The 24,474-nt window shown below is 38.1% G+C and overlaps 1 protein-coding gene across 2 annotated transcripts in view; it reads left to right on the top strand.

Annotated features, from left to right (window-relative positions):
* Nucleotides 1-24,474, top strand: part of CPED1 (cadherin like and PC-esterase domain containing 1) — a 160,054-nt gene that overhangs the window by 120,425 nt on the left and 15,155 nt on the right. For both annotated transcript variants that reach the window (XM_059816930.1, XM_059816929.1), the window contains 2 exons: nucleotides 11,810-11,927; nucleotides 20,102-20,238. In XM_059816930.1, the coding sequence (XP_059672913.1) occupies nucleotides 11,810-11,927; nucleotides 20,102-20,238 (255 nt within the window). The remainder of the gene's footprint in view (nucleotides 1-11,809; nucleotides 11,928-20,101; nucleotides 20,239-24,474) is intronic.

The following is a 24,474-nucleotide window of genomic DNA, read 5'->3' as shown; positions in this document are numbered from 1 at the left end:
CTTTAATACATTGTTGAGGGAGCCTAAATTTTTATTTTTAAGGTCTTTTTTTCTATTTCCACTGTGCTCCATCTCTGTGTTAATGTGATGTCAGTATTGACCAAAGCAAGGTTTCAGCTCAGCATCACTTATCATGCCTTGTGCAGTAGAATAAACATCGTCGCTAAGTGCATTTTTCAGTTTTCAGAAGTAATTAGTTGTTTTTTGTGAGGGGGGACTTGTTCAACTAGTGGCTACTTAATTACTTTAGCTGAATGGAAAGCACACGCAATAGTAAAATGCTGCGAGCAGGCTGTTGGAGAAAGCGGGGTGAATTCTAACTTCAGCCTGCTCATTTGGCACTAACTGCACGCAATCTGTTTCTGTCCATGTGTGAAAGCTACCTGCATGCAGTCTGCTGTTCAGTAAGCCATCAAGCTGTAAAGGAGACTGCATTTTCAGTCTGCTACGCACCAGAAGGCAAGTCTTTAATCAGCATCTTTTGAAAAAGATCATGATTAATAAAAATCCTTGAAAGTCACTCCTGTGATTATAACAGCAAGTGTGCTGCAAACTCATTAGAGTAAATTTTGATCCCATTATAGTTTAGAAAATAAATTACTACATAGCCAGATTTGTAGGTGTTCTAGGAAAAGAGATTTGCCTGTCTTACTCCTGTCTCCCAGCTGTGTATATTAAATGAGTATCTGGGGATATGTAAAATTTAGTGCTGGACATAGCTATTAGACAGCAAGGAAAATATTCTAACTCAAAGGTTCTTTTGAATGAAATATGTATTGATTTTCAAAGGCAAATCAGTCCTTCATTACTTCATTCTTTTCATGGTAAGCCACAGTATCATAAAAGGGAAGTATAAATGACAACCAGATACTGTCTATAAATATATTTGTCTTTTCTGTTTTGATTCCATCTTCATTGTGTGCATTGTCCAAGAAACTTTAATCTCTAATGATGTTGACTGATTTCCTTTTAAGTATTGTATTTTTACTGAAGCTTTTAACTGAAGAGGAAGAAATGAGAAAAAAACCCAACATTTCTTCAATCTTCACATTCTCTCACTCTCTTTCATACATATAGAGTAAAATTCATAGTCTTCCCTTCTGCACTACCATAGGCTTATGCAGCACCTTCTGCATATAAGTAGCTTTAATTTGAGATATGGGTGGTGTGGAATGGAGACCTATCCATGTACTGTCCATCTGTCCTGGACATTTGCACAGAGACTTTCTCTAGCATCATTTACACATTCTTAGTTTTAGCCCTCATGTTTCTTTGTGTATGCAATGAGGGTCTAAACTTTACATCAGTAACAGATTTTTCATAAAACATTTGCTGGTTACAGTTAGAAAGATTTGCGTACACGCTCTCTTTCTAAAAACATACCCTCCCAAGATCTTTGAACCTGTCTCTTCACTCACTTAAACAAACAGCCTAATGTCTTAATAAGAGAAGGGTCTGACATTTGGCCAGAAAAGCCTTAGAGATGGACCCTTTATCAGAGAAGTGCCCTTCATCAAAGGCCACTTTAAAAAAAGAGCCAAATAAAGAGGGATCAGGCTGCTGCTTGCAGGGCTGCCAGCTGCTGTGACCTGTCTCCCACTGAGCTGCTGGCAAAGTGCAAGGTGTTAGGGATCATCCCTGCCCAGAATGGGGGCATTGCAACCAGCACACATCCATTATTTCACATGCCTCTTTTCTTCTTGGCATCTTTCAGGTGAGGAGCAGTAGTCGCTGAGGCGGCTTTCCACAAAATGGACATCCTCAGGCTGAGGTCTGGCCCCGTGGCACACCCCTGTGTCACTCTGACCATCTATACCTGGGTGATATTTTTCAGTGCAGACTGGGTATTGAGCAGACAAGCCATTTGTGCCACTCTCTCTCTGGAGAGCAAGCATAAGTTATTTCACCAGGGGTATTCCTTTTTGAAGAGGAAGGTGTTCAGCTCTTGGGCATTGACTTGAATGAGTTGGGTGTTCAACACAGCTGCTCTCAGGATCTGGCCCTGTGTGTTCCCTGGAACATCATTAAAGACAGCCGACATCAAAGCGCATGGCTGCATGAAGCTGGCCATGTTCTCAGGCTCTTCAAACATGTGCATCAGTGCAGACTGTAAATATGGAAAGGGAAGTACCTCCTGTTGTCCACCAGAAACAAGCATGCTTTCCATTAGAGTGAAGCCTCCACACATATGTAGACTCTGTCTTTACATGAAAGGCAGGAACTCATGGGGGTTTTCGGCATTGTCTGAGAAACCAGTTTCAACAGTCGTCCACTTGGTGTTTCTGAGCCTGTGTTATGGGCTTCCTCAATGTTCCCCAAACCATGCATGGCTCTGATCTCTATTCCAAAACCTAGTGTGCCATGGAGAACAATTTCTGTAGAAAACAGTGTGTGCACTAATTCCTTAAACAAAAACCATTTAATTCACCCTCCAGCTGACATAACATAAATAAAGTAATAAACTTTTATGGCTTTTTAATTAATATATTTATTCTACTTAATTATTATTTCCATAGATTTGGTTTTGTCTACCGTCCCAAGGTAACAAAGCTCTTGAAATCTTGCTGTCAGTCCATCCACGGCTCGCTAATACCTTTCCAATCCCTTGGGTCAATTTAAGCTCAATTTAGACTAAGAAAGGAAACCTCAAAGTTCCTTTTTTTTTTTTTTTTTTAAAGAGAGAAGAAAAAAGAAACAAAATCAGTGCTCCTGTTGAACTGGACTTCCAAAACTTAGTTCTTTTGCATCCTGTTTGGCAGTCACCAGCTTGCTATTCATCATTAATATTTTGCTGAAAAAAATCAGTTTTATATTCCTTTTCTCATGCCCAGGGGAGGTCTAGGAGAATCCAGGGGAATCATTTGGGAAGAGAAAGAGATTTAAGCATCCTGACATCTAGCGAAACACGCAATGTCCAAGTTCCTTATGCATTGCACAGGGAGTGTTAGTGAGGCAAAGCTTGCAGAGAAAGTTTTAATATTTTTTAGTAGAACACCTGATATAACTGGGGAAAAAAAACACACCAAAAAAGTGTCTGGGTACAACCCTTTTTAAAATTTCAAATAGCAGAGTTCAGCTTGTAAAAATAAGATCTACCAGAGCCAGCACAGTGATTAGGGAGTCAGATGTATTGCCCAGCAGAAAATCATATGGAAAGGAATGTATCTTAAGTGTACCTTTCTCTGGGAGTTACACATCCAGTCTTGGGTTACAGGAGAGCTTTTCCTCCACTTTGAATTGCAATGTGCTCTCTCAGGTAGGTAAGTACCTACTTCAGTCGGTCCTTTCTCACTTAACAGTTAACAGGGAGCCTGGTGTCGGTCCCTCCATCCAGTTTCACCCTGCGTTCTTTACACACATCTAGCCTGTGGGTGGAGCAGGCTCAAGGCTCTTTACAAGTCAGTATTTAATCGTATGTACAAAGCAAATGCAAACAGCTTCCTTGGGAGAAACTGAGACAGAACTGCCCAGAATAGCCTATAGCCCACTGACTAGAGGGAAGACATTGGGAGCTTGAACTGAAATATCTGCTACAAATCAGTTAAAAGAGGGACTTTAAACTGTATTTCCTATTATTACAGGGAAATGTTCTACCTATTATATGAAAGAGGAAATACTAGTTAATGCTTTGTGCACTGCACGCTCCGAGTGGCATGTCCTGAGAGCACCTATCAGATCAAACACCGTTGGCAAAGTGATTTTTGAACTGTGCTAGGGCTAAAGGGGATGACTACCATAGCTCTGCTGAGCTATGGGTGTTTTTGCCTATGCCTACTGGAAGAAACGTAGGCACTTAGGAGGTTGGTGGCAACTGAGTGAGGGTTTTGAGATGATACATTACAAGTGTGAGTAGTGTTGGATGGAGCTCCAAGTCATCTGCCCAAGCTGATACAGAAAATAAGAAGCAGAGTTGTGAATTGGACCCAAGCATCCTAAATCTCTCCTTGGAATCTTAACCTCAGTATGCCCTAAGTCCTAAATAAAGTTAATAAAAGCTCTTGCAAGGTCTACAGGGTTTTGTGCTAGAAGTGAGAAAGAAGTACTTTTGGTGCAGTACACCCTGAAACACTGTGTTCAAATCTACAAGCCTTGCTTACTGTGAAAAGCAGCTTTAACAGTAGCTTTAGCAGATGTACAGCTCACGGGACCAAGTCCTTGGCTAACATATGTTTTTTCAATGCATTGCATTCATTGTCAGAATATTTCAATTTCAGAATTCAAAAATGAACAGTAATGCTTTTCAACTCATTCTTTCTCTCATACTTTATGAATGTACTGACAGTCGTTCAGTCCGAGTTCTGCTGTGTTCATCATGGCTGTGATATAAAGGTCTTAACCTAAAATCAAGGGGACAAGGCTAGAGCTCAAGTGCCTCTTGCACATAGGAAGATGTAGAGTATAGATGTCTTTGAGATCTGAACTGTGAATGCCATATACCGTGAGCATGGGAGGGTATGAAAGAATGCTCCTTAAAAATAGCCACAAGGCTGTGGGATGTTCCAGCTAATACAGAACTTTTTTTTACTTAATTGCCAGGGAAAACAGTCAGGGCCATATCGGCACTTTATTGAGAAAGAACTGTAAGTACATAAAAATTCCTTTGGTTATCACATAAAATAGTTACTTCTTGCACTGTCAAATCACATGGTTTTCTCAAGCTATTCCCCATTTTCAGATAGTGAACTTGGCAAAATTCAAGTCAATTCACATTCAGAGCTTGCACTGGGAAAAGAGAGGGCAAAGAGGAGGACTAAATGGGAATCTAAAACTGATGCAGCTCTTAAAGTCTCCAGGTCAACATTAGCATCTCACTTTTTAAACTAGAAAAACAGCAGAACCTAAAATAGCAAAAGGCCTCTCTTTATCTGCTCTTCCTTGTTCCTGATTTATCTTCATTTTGAGGGAGGAAGAAACACTAAATTCTTTTCATTCCTTTTTTTCTTGCTTTGTGTTTTCAGTTTATAAAGCATACAAGCTGGAAATCGTCACTATTCTTGCTTGGGAAAAATATCATTAGTTGCATTAGGAAAACATGTTTGCTAAGAAAACACTTGAGAAATCCATGCAGATGTTAGCTTTAAATAATGAAAAAGACCTGTAATTATCTTTAGGTACAGTTTGAAACATTTTCCAAAACTTATGTTTAAAATATTTTAGTCTTAATGGAGTTGGATTTCACATTCAGCCATCTTCAACTAATTCTGCTGCATCTCTGAGCTGTTCAGAATCGTCAAGTCTCTGCTACATTAAGAAGCATGTTTTTTAGCCCTCATGTGAGTATTTTTGTTCTAAGATTCACAAATGCATAACTTTGAACTGCTGACTATTTGGGAACAGGAAGGCAGATGCAGAGTCTAACTGACACCGTGTGCAATATTAAACATGATGTAAAATGTAATTGAATCAAAATCCTTCACCGATTGAAAGGATTTTTTTATATTCTCCACACACATAAAAGATATTAAAATAGTGGTATGAAACTTGCAATATTTTCTCTTCAGAAATAGTGCTCAGTTCTCAAAACAGCTTCTTAGCTTTCTCTGAGGTTAGCATTCTCAGTGCAGAGGAAGCCACTTTGCATCTGCTCTAGTGTCAAGATGAAATTTATTTGTCCATATAATCTGTATGTGCTTTGAGGCAGTTGTCTTTGTAGAGAGGCATCTACTGGGATTTTCAAAAGCTCTTTAGCAGATAGTAAAGATATAGTGTAGATATGACATTCTTCCATCACTGGATAAAGCATGTGACATTATTCCCCAAAAAATTTTCTATGCAAAAGTTTGTGTTTGAGAGAGAAAAATCCTGCAATACGTGGTATGCTTGTATTGTTAGGACAAAATAATAATAATAACAAGATGAATAGCGCTAGTAAGAACTTGAAAGCAATTTAGGCTGATGGCTGCACTTTGTCCACATTTCAAACTGTTCTCTGATGTCTTCACCATGCCTTGACAATATGTCCAGTATCTTAGCTTTTCATATCATTCCCAGTCTCCTACTGATGTCTGTGCACTGCATGTTCCAACTCTGTGAGTGCCCAGACTCCTTTTCTAAAGTGTTTTTATGGCCCCTACCAGATCCCTGTGGAACTGAGCATCTCATAGTCTTTTAATGCATTTTTTGTGATGGTGCCTTTGGGGTCATTGGGGAAATATTATCCCATTTTTGCAGATGGAACACATTAGGTTCCTTACAAAACACAGCGGTGGCAGTTTCTTTCCTTTAAAACATAGCTGCAACACACGGACACACTACTCCATCAGTTCACGCCATTAATCCTGTACTCTCTGTTTAATGGGTTTGTGTGTCTTTTGATGTAGGCAATGTCTTCATCTATGTGTTAGACAGTGCTTGATGAATAATAATGGTCATTGTTTCCCAGCCAAAAGCAGTAGTGAGCTGAAATTTCTCGGGAGACTGCCTCTCTCCTTGTGAGAGCTTTCTAGACCTATTTTGTACACCCAGGAGTTTCAGTTCTATCTAGTTAATTTTGGGTGTTGAACTGAACCAGCCTGAACCTCGGAATCTTTGGAGGTTCATCTATCACTGAATAATGCAGCCAGACGGAGGGAGACAGTTGAATGGAAGTCAATATGCCAACTGTTCCTTCATTTGTTACTGCCATATTAATAAAGTTGATAGAGTGGAACTAATCCATCTGCACACAATTAAGTCCCTAGCAATAAGATACAATTTCACTATTTCATGAGCTCACTCTCTGACTAATTTTATTAGAATTCCTTCCATAGCATCATTTTAATCACTTTTCACCCAGTTTTAGTTATGTGTAAAATAGTATAAAAAGATGGACTAAAGAGACATGAAAGGATTTCATGAGAAACTAGGGTCAGCTTAAACAGAACCAGATCAAATAAAGTTAAGTCAGTGAGCCTACAAAGGCCAACAGAAAAGCATTCAAAATTACCTCTTTCACCGGAAGCTTTGTTCTGTCATGCCTAAAATGTAAACAGTCAAAAGAAGTAAGGCAGCCCCAGCAGCATCATAAGGCGAGGCAGGGTTGTGGTGCCTTAGGGGAGGTGGCTGGGTGACCTGCCAGGCTGATGGGCAACGCTAGGTGAAGGTCTGCAGGGACAGAGCTTGATGGATGGAGAGGTCCTCTTCCTTCTTTAACAAGAACTAGTGAATGAGGTTTTTCTTATCCACTAGTTCCCAAACATGTGTGGGCTTAGGTTGTTAAGAGGATGCAGGATTTTGGTTACATGTTGGTTTTATGCAATACTAAAATTGAATTCCTGTGAGTGTAGTTATATTTCTTTTGTTGTTTAGTTTAAAACATTCTGATACACTGATCCTTTATTAGTCTCGTGGGGATAGCCTTCAGTGATTTGGGCTGGGTGCAATCTCAGACATGAGTAGCTAAGCAGAAATTACCTGTTTTTCAAAGTGTTGAACTCACCATTCCCATTGATCACTAGGGGTTTTAATATAAGTGCAAGAAGGACTCCTACTGAGAAAGCTGAGAGTAGACCCTAGATACAGGCATCCTGGATGGGAGTTTCCAAAGCATTCAATTCTTTAACATAAGTCTGCTTCCACTGAAAACTATAGTTTTAGCAACAGCTTTGAATGAGCAAAGTTGGATTATTCCAGAAAAATTCTGAAAATCCTACCTTCCTATTTTAAAATGCCTTTTTGAGCTGGCAGGTAGCAGCAGCTGTAGATGCTAAAAGGAACTTTATTTTTGTTATGTGGTGCTCTGTCACTGCTGGAGCACCGACCATTCGAATGAACACAGATGGAGAGTTTGTTCCTACTTGATACGAGTTTTCCCAGGAAAGTTGTGAGCTTCTTACCTTCTCTCCTTTTAACTGCTTCCAGTTTGGTGGATGTTTATGGGGTTAATCCATATGCAATTACTGCAATTTCAGAGTAATCATTCTTTCATTAGGGTAGAGGTGGTAAAAAGGTACAACAGCAAGTAAAAATCCATTAATAGTTAAGTTAGATCTCTTAATCTAAAGCATAATTGCAACTACAATGGTATTATCTGTATGATATTCACTCCATATTAGCTGCATGACTGTGGATCATCTTTATAATGCTTTGGTAATCTCTCTCTCTCAACCACACACATCTATATGATTTTAAAACTGGTAGGGTTTTAATATTTATGTAAACTTGAGTGAAACTATGTATGTATATGCATATGTATATGTAATTGAGACAAAATACAGTATGGTTATTGAAAGCTGAGCTAAATAAAATTCTTTTTAAATCAGGCACCTAGACTATCAATAAATGAAATAACATATGCATTGATAGCTCCAAATTAACAACTTGAGAAAACTGTAGAGTAGCAGGCTCAAAAATCTGTGTGATCTCTTCATAAAGGGTAAAACTTACTCCTTCTATGAAGAATGAAGTTCACTGTAGTGTGCTCTGAACAGAAACAATTCTTTTTTTACACAGCAGATGGACTCCAGAAATGTTCACTGTCTAAGTATCTATCAACTGATGTTGACTGAAAGCTATCTGTCTAGATGTACACAGGAAAGCTTTATTCCTCTTTTATTTGCTAGAGTCCAGAAAATCTTCTGTAAAGATAAAAGAAAGTTTACTAGCAAAATGCCAAACCTGTCTTATAAAGAGTCGATTCTAACTGTGCACTGAAGTACGTAATGCAGGGGAATTTTTCTTTTGATTCTAGTCCAGACATTTCAAGGGCCTTTTTATGTCTGCCTTCTAAAAAGGAAGGTTTGCAGGGAAAACAGACACAGAGCAAGAGCTATCAGTTAAGTTTACATGTCTGGCTCTCATCTTTGCCATGAGTGATCTTTTGTAAACTTACTTAAGATCACAAGATGTTTCATCTTTGGGCAAGGCAAGAAGGATGTCATGTCACTGCAGCACCTGAAGAAAACTTTAAAAAAACTGCAGGCAGTTAGAAAAGCCCTTAATGTGCTGTACATTGGTGGAGCTGCGGTAAATCTGTGGCTGTCGCATATTCATTTTGCACTTTATATTAAATAAGTCAATGATGACAAAGGATTGGTCTCGCACAAAAGTAAAGATGAAACAAATAAGGCCTGTTCAGTGATTCACAATATCTCATGAACCTACAGTTTTAGATGTGGATTACAGATTAAACACAATCAGTGTCCTTTAAAATTCATGGTTTGCATGCTTGGAAAACACAACAAAGTCAAAGGGAATCGGTGACGTAGTTTGACCTGCATATTGATTGTTATTAGTAATAAACCAGCCACATGAAATGGTTGTTAATGATATTGTCCAAGGAATGCAATTAAAATAAATTTTTGTTTGTTTAAACACATACCCTGGGCAGAGGTATGAACAAGAAAATCCCTGTTAAGTTATTTTATGGCACTATGTTGAGAGCAGTGGCAGCACATTCAGGAATTTTGGGCTTTCTTGTGAAGTCCTGTGCAAATTGTTTTACGGCAAGGTAGGAGCTTTCTGATGTTAATGTCAGTTGAAGTAATACTGTCAAATAGCTGTACAGTGTGTCCAGACCCAGAGGCTCCAAGACAACATCACAGTTTAACACTAGAAGATACCGTGCCATTCATTTTGTCATAACAGCTTTCCCTAGTTATAGAGCGTTAAGCAGAGAACAGGACAACTGTGCAAAAGAATCCACACATATCTACCGTTTATCTGACTTTGTGCACAAAAATTACCTTAACCCTTTGAAGACAGTGGGAAGATTTTTTTTTTTTAACTTTTTTTTTTCCCCACCATGAAATTTAATTAGATTAGAATAATTGTGAGATAACTTTTTCACTTTGGGTTTTGATTGCATAATCACCAGTATTTAGTAAATTCCAGGATGGATTCATATCTCTACCTACATCAGTGGCACAAATCCTATTAACTGTCAAGTTTCACCTTGACAATATTAGGACAGAATTGTCATTTGCTCATTGGTCCAGTTTAGGCATAGCATACTAGATACAGCATAATTTCATGGGAATAGTGAGTGATATTATATGACAGTTGCCAAATCAATTTTAATATGATTTTAGAAAGTAAAAATATAAATCAGAAATCTTTTCTTCAGTGAAGAAAAGACCAACGGAATATTTTTTTCTTTTTGGAGAAATTACATTTTATTATTCCTTTTGGTTTCAAGAATACTCCTTCTTAAAATGAACATACTCCAGTAAAAGTGTGCTTTATATGAAATATGAGATAGTAGACACTATTTCTTAAGCTAATGCAGACCCCAGAATGCTCCTATCTTCTGATGAAACAACTGGCAATAGCACCAGTTTGGACAATGCGGTATGGAGGATGAGTATTTTTACAAAGTAATTTGAAGATAGAGTCATCTGAACTAATGTAGATATATGCCTCTGAATTGTTCTAAACTCTTTTTACAGTTGAGGGAGATTTGATTTTTAGGATGTGATTCATTTTATCCTGAAATGCACATCTAAAACAGATTAAAAATGTGTCCTAGGAATGCTATTTCTCTGCAGAAATGATAGAGAAAAACTAGAATGAGCAACTTATGCAGCCATATACACTGTAGATGTCTAAAATTACCAGAAGAGTTGCCCAATGTCACAAATGCTGTGTTATAATTTTTATCACGTCAGTAGATGCTTGAAATTTATAACTCTAAGGCAGAAAGTTGATATAGGCCATTACTTAAAATGTAAGAACCCCCATGTGCTAAAACTTACGGTAGGGAATCACTATTTATCTGGATATTTTGTCTGAAATTTTTGGGAGCTGCTGGCACCTCTGGCCTTCCATATAGAATAATGTTCAAGTTTTCTAAAAGCCAATAACACTTTTCACTTACAAATTTTAAGAAAGTTAATTTCAAATAGATTGATTGGTATTCCAGGCTGTTACTGCTAAGCATCTGGTATTAATTAATTCTCATATACGTTTCTGCTAATGCCTATAAAACTTACCAGAAATTATCAAAATGTGAGAAACTCAGCTCCTTATGAAGTGTGTTTACAGTGTATGCCATTGCATTAGTGGTCTCTAGTTCTTTACTACATTCTGTTGATTTAATAACCAGTCTCTATTCCTGTATCCAAGCATAAACATAGATAAAATATTTCTGTGTCAATTGTGGGTCTTAGTGAACTCTTCTTTAACTAGAATGTGAAAAATTGTCAGATTCTTTTCTACGAAGAAATTAACTAAAAGGTGAATGTTTTAAAACATAAATCTTTATGTTACCTTTATGGTAGTGTCTGAGGTTTACTATGGAATACATCTCACATGAAGACCCAGTCGGAAGATTATATTTATATTAATATAAGATATAATAACTTTCCTTCAGTGCCCATAATAAGTTTTTGTAACCCCTCTACTAGCTCAAACATTTTCGCCTTGAAATTTTTATTTTTTCCTTCTCTTTTCCTGATTTTTTCTTTCTTTGTGCACCTGTATCTCCTGAAGCTAATTTGGGCCATTTCATCATAGAAATGTATTCCATATGACTGCAGATATGCATACAAAATTGCTAAGGGCAAATAGGTAGAGATTGTATGATAAGTAGAGACAACATGACATTACATGAATGTTATATATATTTGCCTTAATAAATTTTCTTATAGCTTTAGCAAATGTGGTATCTTGTACTTTTACTGTGGATTGGGATGGTAAATTACAAAACCATTGTCTGAATAGAAAAAAGATTCTAGATTTCGTATTAAAAATATATATTGCAGAGCAATGGATTAATGAATTGCAGAACCAACCCCAAATAACTTTTTTCCTCTTTAAATGTCCTTGAAGAGGATTTCAGAGTCATATGGATGGGTGTAGTGCTGTCATTTTCACAGATTTCATTTTAATTCAGGACTGTGGTTCTCTAATTCGTCCAGAGGAGTCCTGTGGTTTGCAGCCTCTGTCTCATGAATACCTCTCAGCAATTTCACAGACAGTGTTTAAGACCTGTGAAGCTGGAGACACAAAAGGTTTGTACTTAATCCTCTTTCTTCTGAAAATTAACTCATGCACCTCATCAAAGTAAAACTAGAAAAAAATATTTCCTCTTTTCTGTGGACATGCGCTAACTTATGCACAATAAATTTAACTAATCACTTGTAATAGTTACAGATTTTTAAAATCAGGTCAATTAGTTTATGTGACAATTTTTTGTTTAATAATTTCTAATCAGTGATCCATCACTGCTTGTGTTATTGTCATGCAGTCTTTAAAATGCATTGAAATATTTCCATCAAAACCATTTAAAATGAAAATGCTTTATTCTAAATGGAAGGGATTATCTACTTAAAATAAAAATTAGCTTTAGAAAAAGAACACAACATTTTGATCCATTTGAATTTTGTATTTCCACTTCTATATTGGAAACACAGCAACAATTTACAATTTCAAACGGTGAAGTATGTGTTTTTACATACATTGATACCTTAAAAAAACAGTTGGACAAATCAAACATTATGCAATAACCAATACAATCAAGGCATCTCTTTGGTTTAGTGAGAACCCAGATCAGAACAGATTGTCAGACAGGTATTCATGTTTAGGTCACACCTGCATGAAGGTTTATGCAAGCATACTTTAAAAAATCTGAGTAATCCACAGGACTATTCAGGTATGCAGTTTTATTCATAGTTAAGTTATTGCTGGATTAGACAATAAGTAATTTTGCTTGATTCTTTGTTGGACAAATGATAAATAACCCAACACTCCTGTATGGTCTACTAACACAACTATATTTTTTATCTTGCCATAGATAGGAGCAGCTTCTCACAGCAGTAAATTTGCACAAACTCATGGAATAATCAATACAAAGTAAAAGGAATCTGGGAACTGCCTGAATGCATCACTTCATGTGAAACAGAGGCATATATAAATTTTGTGTTATATGAAGGGAACACACAAAGGAGACACTGTTGTACCTAGCAGCGTATTTTAATCACACAGCAAGTTGTGAATCATAAAGAAGCACAACCCAGCCTGAGCTACTATATCAGGACATAAAGTTCCTAACTAGAAAGCCCAAACCAAATCTGCAGCAGAATTCTTCTGGGGCAGACAATCAGTTTCTCCTGATATATAATATGCTTCTTTTGAATACAGCATCTAGCTAAAAGAAGCTGAATATAAAATCACAGAATCACAGAATCACACAGAATCATTAAGGTTGGAAAAGACCTGTAAGATCATCAAGTCCAACCATCAACCCAACACCACCATGCCCACTAAACCATGCCCCACAATGCCTCGTCCACACATTCCTTGAACGCCTCCAGTGAGGGTGACTCCACCACTGCCCTGGGCAGCCTGTTCCAATGCTTCACCACTCTCTCAGAAATTTTTCCTAATATCCAGCCTGAATCTCCCCTGGCACAACTTGAGGCCATTTCCTCTTGTCCTGTCACTCGTCACTTGGGAGAAGAGACCCACACCCACCTCTCTGCAACATCATTTCAGGTAGTTGTAGAGAGCGATGAGGTCTCCCCTCAGCCTCCTCTTCTCCAGACTGAACAACCCCAGCTCCCTCAGCCGCTCCTCATAAGACTTGTGCTCCAGACCCCTCACCAGCTTCGTTGCCTTTCTCTGGACACGCTCCAGCACCTCAATGTCCTTCTTGGAGTGAGGGGCCCAAAACTGAACACAGGATTCGAGATGCGCCTCACCAGCGCCGAGTACAGGGGCACGATCACCTCCCTACTCCTGCTGGCCACACTGTTTCTGATACAGGCCAGGATGCCATTGGCCTTCTTGGCCACCTGGGCACACTGCTGGCTCAGCTTCAGCCGGCTGTCAACCAACACCCCCAGGTCCTTTTCTGCGGGGCAGCTTTCCAGCCACTCATCCCCAAGCCTGTAGCGTTGCATGGGGTTGTTGTGACCCAAGTGCAGGACCCGGCACTTGGCCTTGTTGAAACTCCCACAATTGGCCTGGGCCCATCAATCCAGCCTGTCCAGATCCCTCTGCAGAGCCTTCCTACCCTCAAGCAGACCAACCCACCCACCCAACTTGGTGTCATCTGCATGTATCTTTTACAGCCTTATTGCAAATAATATGCACCATTAAAATGGAAACAAACTTCAGGACGTGTAGTCTCAAAGGACAAGTATATTAAACAGGGAAGAATAATTTCTGCTTATAAAGCGAAGATTGCCAAGAGGTGTATAACGAGCCTAGAACTGGGGTTTGCAGTATCTAGCAACAAGTGGCTGTATAGTTTTAATGTATGTCACAACTTCCAACTGGAACTGGAAAACATGGCTTTTCGTGGAAAATCATTCCAAATTTGTAACAACCAAATAATATCCCAATCCTGGCAGTGAACATTTTCCCAACACGTATGGGAGCAATTGCAAATTCACAGCTAAAGCAGCAACATCTCTTTTACTTAAATAAGTTAAGTTTTCAGAGAAGCCAAGCAATGTCCTGTTTCCTCTCAGAAGAGAACTCAAAACTTCTGCAGAAGTAAGTCAGCATCGTCCATTGTTCTTATGCCAGGGAACAGCTTAGTTGTACAGGGATACTGAGGTACTACTTCAGCAAAATGGGTCTATGCTGCAAAAGCTTGTGTTTGTGCAGACATAGGCAGAGGCTGAGGCAGAGATAGAGGCAAAACCTTAATTCCTCTGAAATTAATGGTAAAACTTAGAAGTCTGCTTTGCAGTTCAGTACAACCAGGATTTCATGCCTCGCAGTAGTTCAGGGTCTAAACAAAGGCAGAACTGACCACCTCCTGTCCTAGTCACCATGGCATTATTCTTTGGAGGAAGCTCAGCATATTACCAAATATGCACTTAATTTACACCATTTCTTTCTTTCTCTTTCTCTTTTTTCTTTTTTTTTTTTTTTTTTTTTTAAATCAATAAATTCAAACTGGAATATTCAACAGGGGAAGTTTCTCTCTTTCCATCTTGTTTGGATCATAGAATGAAATCATGATTTTTATAGCTACAAAAATCCTTTTTCCGTCAGAAAATCCCCTTTGATTCAATGGGGTTTGAACCAGGCTATCATAGGAAAATTACCTCTCTGTTCGGTATTGCTGTATTATCAATAATACAGAAGTCAGAAAGCACTAACCATGTGTTTGGCTCCTCAGAGAGAGAGAGGCAATTGATAGAGACCATGAGAACCCCAAGTTGTGCTAAATTCCTGCAGGTGAATTGGGCTACTCCAGTCTGTGGAAATTTGGTATGCAGACAGTTACAAAATCTGGTGGGTAAGAGATCACAGCTTCACTTCTAATGTTCTGCCTTACTGCTATGACATACGTGTTTTAGTTGTATCCAACTTTCCACATTTTCCATAACTTTATACAGTTTAACATAATTCTGCATGAGCTCTCTCTGCAATCAACAGCTATCTGGATTTAGGTCCGGCAGAGACATAAACTGATGTTCAACCAAATGAGTGTCTCCTTTGATTGCAACGAGTGTATTTCAGTTTGGACATAAGTTTGTAGGCCTAAGGCCATTTATTCTGTAGCATCAAAATTGTATTCTTTTAAAAATAATTTTACTTTTGTTGTTCATAAATGCAGCTAAAAGCAAAAAAGAAAATGTCTATACCCTATTCACAGAGAAAATATTTTTCAAATATCTCGGGATGCCAAATAGATACCAAATGTAAAAGTAAACTAGTCATAAATCAACAAATTACCTTTAGCATCAGTTTAGGTTAAATATTTAAATTTGGAGTTGTCACTTTAGCATATTTTTTTTCTTTTTATATGGATAATTGTTTGGCACTATAGAAAAACTTCGATTTTGATTTTGAAAGCAAAATATCTGTATTTGTGGCTATGACAATGGGAAGGGTTGAATAACAATAAAAGAGGCTGAAAGCCCAATCCAGAAGAAATAAAACTATCAAGTTAAATGTACAGACTTTATTGGATAAAACTTTTTAACTTTGGGCTAATATTTTTTAAATGCAATGTAAACAGTCCTAATGAATTTTTAAAAAAGTATATTTCCTTTCATACCATTTTAGGAGGACAGTTTATAGGAGCACTGGCAATATTTAATCTCATCTGTTAAGCAGAAGATTCATATATGCAACTGATAAACTGCTTTAATGAGCCAAAAATCCAGTTTACTTTCACTCTTCCTGGGGAAACCTCTTACTTACAGGCTTTCATAAAACTTTGGGTTTACCAGTTTTGGATTTGGGGATAAACTTAAAATAACAGCAGCTCTTTCTTTCTTGCTCTCAGTGAATTGTAGGTAAGCTTTCCTTCACCTAGTAGAGCCGATGCTAACTCTTTTAGCTGAAGCACCACAAAATTCAAGCGGATTGAAATGATGCTGAAAGCTACATTGGGTGCTGCTACTTTAAATAAATGGGAAAAAACCCCAACTTATAATTGCAATAAAAAATAAGCTTAATTGCCAAACTAATGTTGATTGTTTGCAATTTTTCATTGTTAATTGTCTTCCTCTTTTACATGTGAGTTTCGTTTTATCTTTTAATACAATCTTATTTTTGAAGGTTAGGAATGCATTGACTAACTTTTGTGAAGTTACAACAGGAAAAGTTAATAATAATTGGATTAAAATTAAAATTAATAATTAAAAGTTAAATTAAAATTAAAGTAAATAATAATTGGGTTAAAATTAAAATAAATTAAAAATAAATTTGCACGCATAGTTTAAAAAAATCTATGTAAATATAAAAACTGCAACTATTCTATTAGCATTAAATGTCAGTGCTTCCTATAAACATAAGTTTATCTCCATATATCCTTGTTCTCTCATTTTTTTTACATTTGCCACTAACCTTTAGCACATGCCAAAAATGGATCTATTTTTTTCTTAATATACCTAGAGAGCTATTGAATATAAATCACACTATTTGAAAGAAGCTTTTCAAAAGGTACTTATCACTTTCAGTTGCCAAAGTTTAAAATTTTATTGTTCAGATGTTTCAGCTCCTCAATATTCTTTTTATATAGTTCTACTTTTCTAGTTTATTACCTAAAACCAGATCAGCTCATAAATGTATGGGATGTTAAGAAGAAGAAAATACCATAAAATGAAGGATCTCAGATGTTGTAGACATTGCCAGAACTGTTACATATTTGGTTTGAAAGAAAGATTACAATGTCAGGAAAAAACTGTCCAGTTTTCATGTATTTTTTTAAATATAAACCACTGCCCCAAACAAATTTCAGATCACTTATGAAGAGCTCTACAGCAGTGGTAGTCTCTGAGTCCAGACCTCAAATCAACCAACCATTCTGGCCCTGTTCTGCTACTCAAAAGGCATAAAGCAATAAAAGGTGTTTGCATGGCATCTGTTGCTGTGTTATCTGAGACCTTGCACTTTTCAGCCTCTTCATACAACTGCTATGAAGCTGGGAACAACCCTTTAGCCACGGATTGCAAATGGGTGCGGAGGGAGCATGGCAGGAGCTAAGGGCAAGATCCACAAATAGCGATAGAAATCTTGGAATATCAAAGCATGCCTGGCCCCAGTGGTGACCAGGAGGCCACAGCCTGGAGAGAGGGACCTCAAAGCCAACGGAGGGCCAGCGTGAGGAAGGGATTCACAATGGTCAGCACTGGAGGCTGCAATAAAGAGGAATCATCTAAATCATCTAAATCAGGACAAGAGGAAATGGCCTCAAGTTGCGCCAGGGGAGGTTCAGACTGGATATTAGGAAAAATTTCTTTACTGAGAGAGTGGTGAGACACTGGAATACACTGCCCAGGGAAGTGGTGGAGTCACCATCCCTGGAGGTGTTCAAGGAACTTGTGGACGAGGCATTGTGGGACATGGTTTAATGGGCATGGTGGTGTTGGTTGATGGTTGGACTTGATGATCTTACAGGTCTTTTCCAACCTTAGTGATTCTGTGCTTCTGTGAAATTCAGCCTTTGGTTCCCCAGCTGAGGGCTGGAAGAGCACTCCCTGCTCCAGAACCTGGTTATCCACTTCATACCTTTAGATAAAGATTCATTTTAACCTCTAGATAAAAAGTCTACGTAGAATCTCACCCAGGGACCAAAGTTTGGATCTCTTTTCTCCCAAATAAATTGCCAGGTTACAATCATGCTATTTTCCCACCTTAATGAATTTTGAACTTCAAAACAGTCCTCAGCTGATGAGAAGAGTGAGGAATGTTATCCTTAAGGACAAACAGCTGGGTCATTAGGACACAGGTGATACAAGCTTGGAACTCCTCTGGGCAAGGAGCACTGGGCAGCTCCATCTCCCCATTTGCTCCATAGCACCACGGGCCTGAGCATCCCTCCTTCCTCTCCTTATGCTGCGCTGAACTGGGCCTTCAGGAGGCACCCAGGCGAACCAGGGGAGCTGAGCAATGCTCACTGATCCACAGCACAGTAAAATTAGTGTCCAGGTTTTTGTTTAGTTCCAGTCTGCCATTATTTGCTCCACATCATCTGCAAGTGTAGCTGAGGGTAGGGTGAGTGTGTTCTGCACGGGGCAGAAGTAGCAGCAGCTGTGCAGGCTACACAGCAGCTGGAGCTGCACGGTCGTAGCACTGCAGGATATATTCTGCCCTTAGGTGTACCAGTGTGGACTCCTGTACAAACAATTCTTGATGGTTTTATTTAGGAAGGCTCTTTTATCTGCTAAGACAACTCACCCTGCTACTTACCAAAACATATTTGCTTTGGACTTTTGCTCAGTGCAAGTGCAGGCTGCGTCCCTGGAAATTCCCTTGTTCCTGAGGCAGCAGCTGTCTCTCCCAAGGCCACTGGGATCCTGCACTCCCACTCAGTCCCTGGCCTGATAAATGTTGATAGGCAGCAGCCTTGGTTTTTTGCTGTCGCTTCTTGTGTTGCAGCAATCTATCACATACGGCGAAGCAAACCAGCTGGCTGCTGAGCTGCTATGTGGTAGCAGTGACGGTCGCAAACTCTAAGGCCAGGTCTACTCTGCAAACATTTGCTTTTGGAGCCGTTTGCTGGGCTGCAGTGAGAAACCCAGCTGTGCTAGCAAGGCCTGATGGCATTGACACAAGGACCTGGGGGCCTCTGCGCTTTTGCGGAGGCAAAGCCAGAGGCAGAAGCAGTTTTTGCTGGCAGAACTACATAGACACTGGGAGATATTGTCAGGACAGTGCACTTGTATGGGTGAGAATAGTGTTTCTTGTGTTGATTTGAAATAAAGGCAACTGAAAAGTTTTCTGTCTACCTTCAGAAGGTAAATACCTCTTGACTTCCAGTAGGATTTTGGAAATTAATAGCTTTAGAGAACCAAAATAACAAAACCATTCAACCTTAGGCAAAAGAGATGCCTAAAACCCACTGAATTTTTGTAATCCCACTTTATGCTCCTAATCTGCAAAAATATTTTTGAAAATAGGGACCGGGCTCTAATAAATCACATAGGTTATTCATCTCACCTTACTTTCACCTTCTGAAATGTGTATGTGTAGTCTGGGATGGTTCTCTGAACTCTCACAAATTAAAGAAATTAGTATTTATCAGGGAAAGTCATCCTCTCTCATCTGTACATTATCTGTATGATCTTAGATTCTTTTTTCTATCAAGGGCTCTCAAAATCTAGCTTCAATCAACCACCCAACTTCTAGATGTTTAGTGGTAGATAAGAATTAATCTTGTCTTTAGACGCTTCTGAATGTGAATATTTTCTCTTCCCATTCAACCTCCTTACCCTTTTCCCATTCTCTTATACCTCCTGGGGAGAAAGGACAAGCTGCTACAAGAAAGGCAACGTGAATTGAGAGATGAACCCACACACGACTGTCAAATTTGAGCATTCATAGAATCACAGAATCATTAAGGTTGGAAAAGACCTGTAAGATCATCAAGTCCAACCATCAACCCAACCCCACCACGCCCACTAAACCATGTCCCGAAGTGCCACATCTACATGTTCCTTGAACACCTCCACTGAGGGTGACTCCACCACCTCCCTGGGCAGCCTGTTCCAATGCTTCACCACTCTCGCAGCTCTTTCATGGAAAAGAAAAACTCCCATCCTTGCTAAATGAAAAGGGCATAACACAAAGAAAGGAAATAGTCTCTTTAAAGGGTTGGGGGCATTTAATTTAGGGAAAACTTTCATGACAAAATACTCAAAAATATCTCGCTTGCTCTATAACAAGGCTACTCACAAAAATACAGAGGAGATGCTGACCTCCCATTACTGTTTTCCAGGGCAGTGGATTGTCCCTTGCCTCAGCTGCTCTGACAACAGGACCTGCGACTGGAGAGAAATAACGTGGCAGCCCCACGGCTGCCGATACTCTGTGCTAGCCAAGCCCGAGCTCCAGCGCTGTGTGGAGGGCAGAAGGGTAAGTAACAGATTTTACATTTTAATTTGGTTTTATTCACCTGGATATTTAGTGTCCTGAAGCTTTAAAGACAATTTTATGATTGATGTATAAGAAAAATCACTTTTTATTGTAACTGGAAAAAGATTTGGATGGAAAATCCACAGGGATGAAAACCAACCATTATCCATAATTTAGCCTCGTATGCAGACACAGTTGTCTGCTGCCATTTCGCATAGGAGCTTAAGTCACACCAGCAGAGTTTCAAGACCTATAGTGTATGTGGTTACCAGTTAGACCTGCAGTGAGTATATAAGGACTGTAAATGGAAGATGGATTTGCATTGTTGTCACAGTTTGTCTCACACTTGACATGCAAATTTGGTTTCTTCTGCTGCATACCTAATGCATGGCATTGCTTGTGCACACTAATCTTACAAAGTCTTCTTGCACATTCTTTTCTTGTAGTGAAGCTTCTAAGGTGATTGCTTGGAAATACAAGGTCTCCTTAATAAGCATGCTATGACTGTAAAACTGTTGAGAGAGAGCTCTGATCTGAGGCTCAGGTACCTTACTGAGGATACAAGTATCCAGAAAGTAAGTAATTAACTGTTATAAAGATTTTTATAGTGTATTGTCTAGGTAAGAAAATAGTAACTAAAAGTGGCATTTTCATAAAATCCAAGAGCATTTCTATATAGACAAATACAAAAATAATAGTCTTTCAGTTACATTTTGTCCTTCTTTTCTGGTCATCTGTCATCCTGCACAAAATCCTTCATTGCCATTTGTTTTTATTTCTGCCTGTGGTTTTCTCCATTACTACAAAGCTGTGGGTTTCTCCTAACATATTTTTCTAAAAAAACCATAGGTTTATATGACAGAGGAGAAGCTTGATTTTCTCCTTATGTACAAAACATGCACTTCTGGATTGACCACAGCAAAAAATATAGAACAACTTCGTAGCTTTGCATTGGTCTTTAATTTCCATAGACATTGGGCTGCTTTAATAAGCAAAGACCCTTTGGTCAGATGACTGGAGGATAGCAGAGGAACAATATGCCACTATGGAAGTGGATTGCCAGGGCATTGCTGGGAGGATTGTGCTGACATTCCCACCTCCTGAATCCGGCCACTCACATTCAGCAGTGTCAAAAAACGGGACAACATTTGTTAAGGGTCCATTAAAACCAAGTATATGAAATGAATGTTTGTGAGCTTGATTTCTTAATTCAAATCCCACTATGTTCTGACTCTCTGAGGTCACTGATCTATTCTAGTGTCAGATGAGACCCAGATCCTATGTCACCTACATTAACACCATGTGAGAATAATTTCTGTAAAACTAATTGTGCTTGTTTCCCATTCTGCATCTTTTGCAAAAGTTTTCCATCACTGTCTGATAACCTTCACTACTCTGTAGAAATCTGCTGAATCACTCCTGTTACCTTTGCACAGATGTCCATTTAACTGGTTTATTCTTTTAAAGACATCACTCTAATGCATGTTCCCATTTTGGTATATTTCGCCTATAACTTTCCCTCTGATGTTATTTTTATCATCATCATTTTGCAGTGATTTAAACTTTGTGTGGCATTTTGCAATAGCATTTTTGCTTCTTTCACCAAATAAATAAACATAGAGCCTGGACCAACTCCCTCATGGCAGTAGAACTTAAGAACTAAGAGAAACTTTCTTCATACCTAAGTCAGATGAGTAAAAATGGTCCTCTGCTTGGGTGATAAGGTCCTGATTCTGCCTGTGATTAAGGCAAACTTTAGAATTACTTTACACAGTCTAAGCAATGTAGTAGAAAAAGTATTTTTTTTCAGGTGCTCCTTGAAAGAGACTTTTGCCTGTCAGTTGTATTGTATGCTATTATATATGTTTAAGCAACCTGGATCTTTTATAAGGGAGCTATTGAGTAGCCAGAAAGATATAATTTTTGTGAGCAAATACATTTTTATTACACAAGAGATTTTGGTAACCGTCTATAAATATTTGTATTTCCTAATTTGTGATATTAGTTTCAAACCATTGTATACCTTGTCTTTAAGCACTACAGAGACCATTGACTTCTCAAACTAATGACATCATAGTTTCCATAATAAAATAAGCAGAAGGTTTCAAAGCTGGAAATGTAAGCAGATTGCAAAAAAAGCGTGAGGACAAAAATCATCAACCCAAGTGAGGACACTGAGATGATCTAGAATGCTGTTTGATTTATATTGTCATTTGCTGAAGTTAGCTAAGAACAACAGAACTCACTCATGTGTCCACTTCTCAAAATGGACTCAACTAACCTGTGTGCCTCTGTATTCTGGGTTTTTTTAGTATGCTACCACACTTCAAATATTCAGCTTCTGTAACTTTGGTCTCTGGAGTTCAAAATCCTTTACAAAGGAGTCATGTACCATAATCTACATCTGAATTCTTGCTCAGAGTTTATTCTGAACTAAGACAATAAAACGTCCATACACCCCACATAATTACCAATCCTTCCTCAGGAAAGCAGATACATGTATGTATGTAGTGTCTTCAGGTCAAATGATGTCATACATTCCATCAAAACACTAACAGCCCTCTATGACTGAATTTCACTTCTGAATACCTTCATAAAAAATTCAGAGTCATGCAAGATTTCACCAGGAATCACAGGTAAAAAAAGTAGTGACATCTGTGATTCACTAGGCTGAAGTCTCTGATTTTTGTCCTGAAAAAAATATAATTTTGTTTCCGGATTCTGATACGCTGGCTTTACTTCTTAAAGTTAAAAACATCATGATAAGACATTATAAACAACATAAGTGTCTGTCATTATGTCTTTTCTTTTAAATAGGAGGTGTTAATCTCTATGCCACTGTCAAATTCCAACTATAACTGCAGGCTGTTTTCTTATGGTCCCCTATTAGTTTTATATATAAAAAAAAAAAAGGAAAAAAAGAAAAAAAGCCTACTTGTCTTTCTACTTTTAATGAATGTGAAGGGAAGCACGCAATGAGTTAACCACTGTTGTGCTGTGTCCCTGATCTGGGTGCGCTTCAGCAACTGATGAAATAAGATGTAAAGTGAATGCTCTTTGTGGCTGAAATGCAGCACGTGTAAGATCAACTTATCTTTAAGTGCAATCATTCTGTTTTTCTCATGTTTCGTAGAACCAGCAGTAAAACGCAGCATTCAGATATGTCTCTTGCTCATTAATTTCTTTTCTGCATTTGTCAATGTTTCTGAAATATGTTTATGGTCACTCAAACAGAGCACTTCCTTCCTAACTACAACATAAATAAGCCCTCAAAAATGCTTTCTAATTTGTTTTCTAACTCCAGGCTGCTTTCATATATTATTAAAATTTATTTGTTTTTCAGGACTCATCTCTAAAATTATCATCTCCTTTCTCTATAACAGAAATTAATTTCCCCTGGCTATGACTTCCAATTGATTTCACATCATCATTAACTGCTATTTTAATTTGTGTGCATATAAAACTGTGTTTGAGCTAAGTTGTTTCTGTTTCATAAAAACATAAGACCACCTGTAGTGAAACAATAACACTCAGATAGGTGGAGACATGAGAAAGGATATACATCCACAAAAACATTTTATGAGGCCTTATTTTGCTTTATGATGTGTTAGCAAGACTAGTCAGTCATATGTTTGCATTTCAGACACAGTAAACAGGAGAATTTTGAAGTGTTGAGGCTAAGGTGATTCTGGCTAGTAGATTTTCATTCGGTCCATTTTCAGGATCTGCAGTCCTTTTTCTCCTCCATTTTAAATGCTAACTAAGGGTAATAAGATGCGGACTGTGTTGTTCTCAGGGAACTCCACATGTATGTCCTAACTGAATCAAAGAAATAGGCAATCATAATAAAAATATTATATCTGTATTATATTGGCTCAACAAAATCCTCTGTAACTGTGGTTAATGAGGTTTTGCTGTAAGATTTATACAATTCTATTAAGACATAATGCTTTGATTTTTATACAAGAACTTTAAAAAATGGGTGAAGGAAAAGGGGTTCTAACAGGTAATTATTTATCCAATTAGCAACATATAGAAAGCTGGCCTCAATAGCAGGGGGATATGTATTTTGTTTATCATTGAGAAATACTATTCAGAGTTTAGTCTTATAATAAAGTACCATTGAGTCATGTGTAATTAAGAACAGGAAATATGAAAAGGCAATATTTGCTGAAGTACTTAAAATTCAGCTGTTAAAACAGGAATTTAACTTATAATGTCTTAATAATATTTTAA

Source organism: Gavia stellata, chromosome 4, assembly GCF_030936135.1.
Source record: "Gavia stellata isolate bGavSte3 chromosome 4, bGavSte3.hap2, whole genome shotgun sequence".
NCBI lineage: Eukaryota > Metazoa > Chordata > Aves > Gaviiformes > Gaviidae > Gavia > Gavia stellata.
The sequence above is the reverse complement of the archived record's forward strand: the minus strand, read 5'-3'. Positions and strand labels throughout refer to the sequence as shown.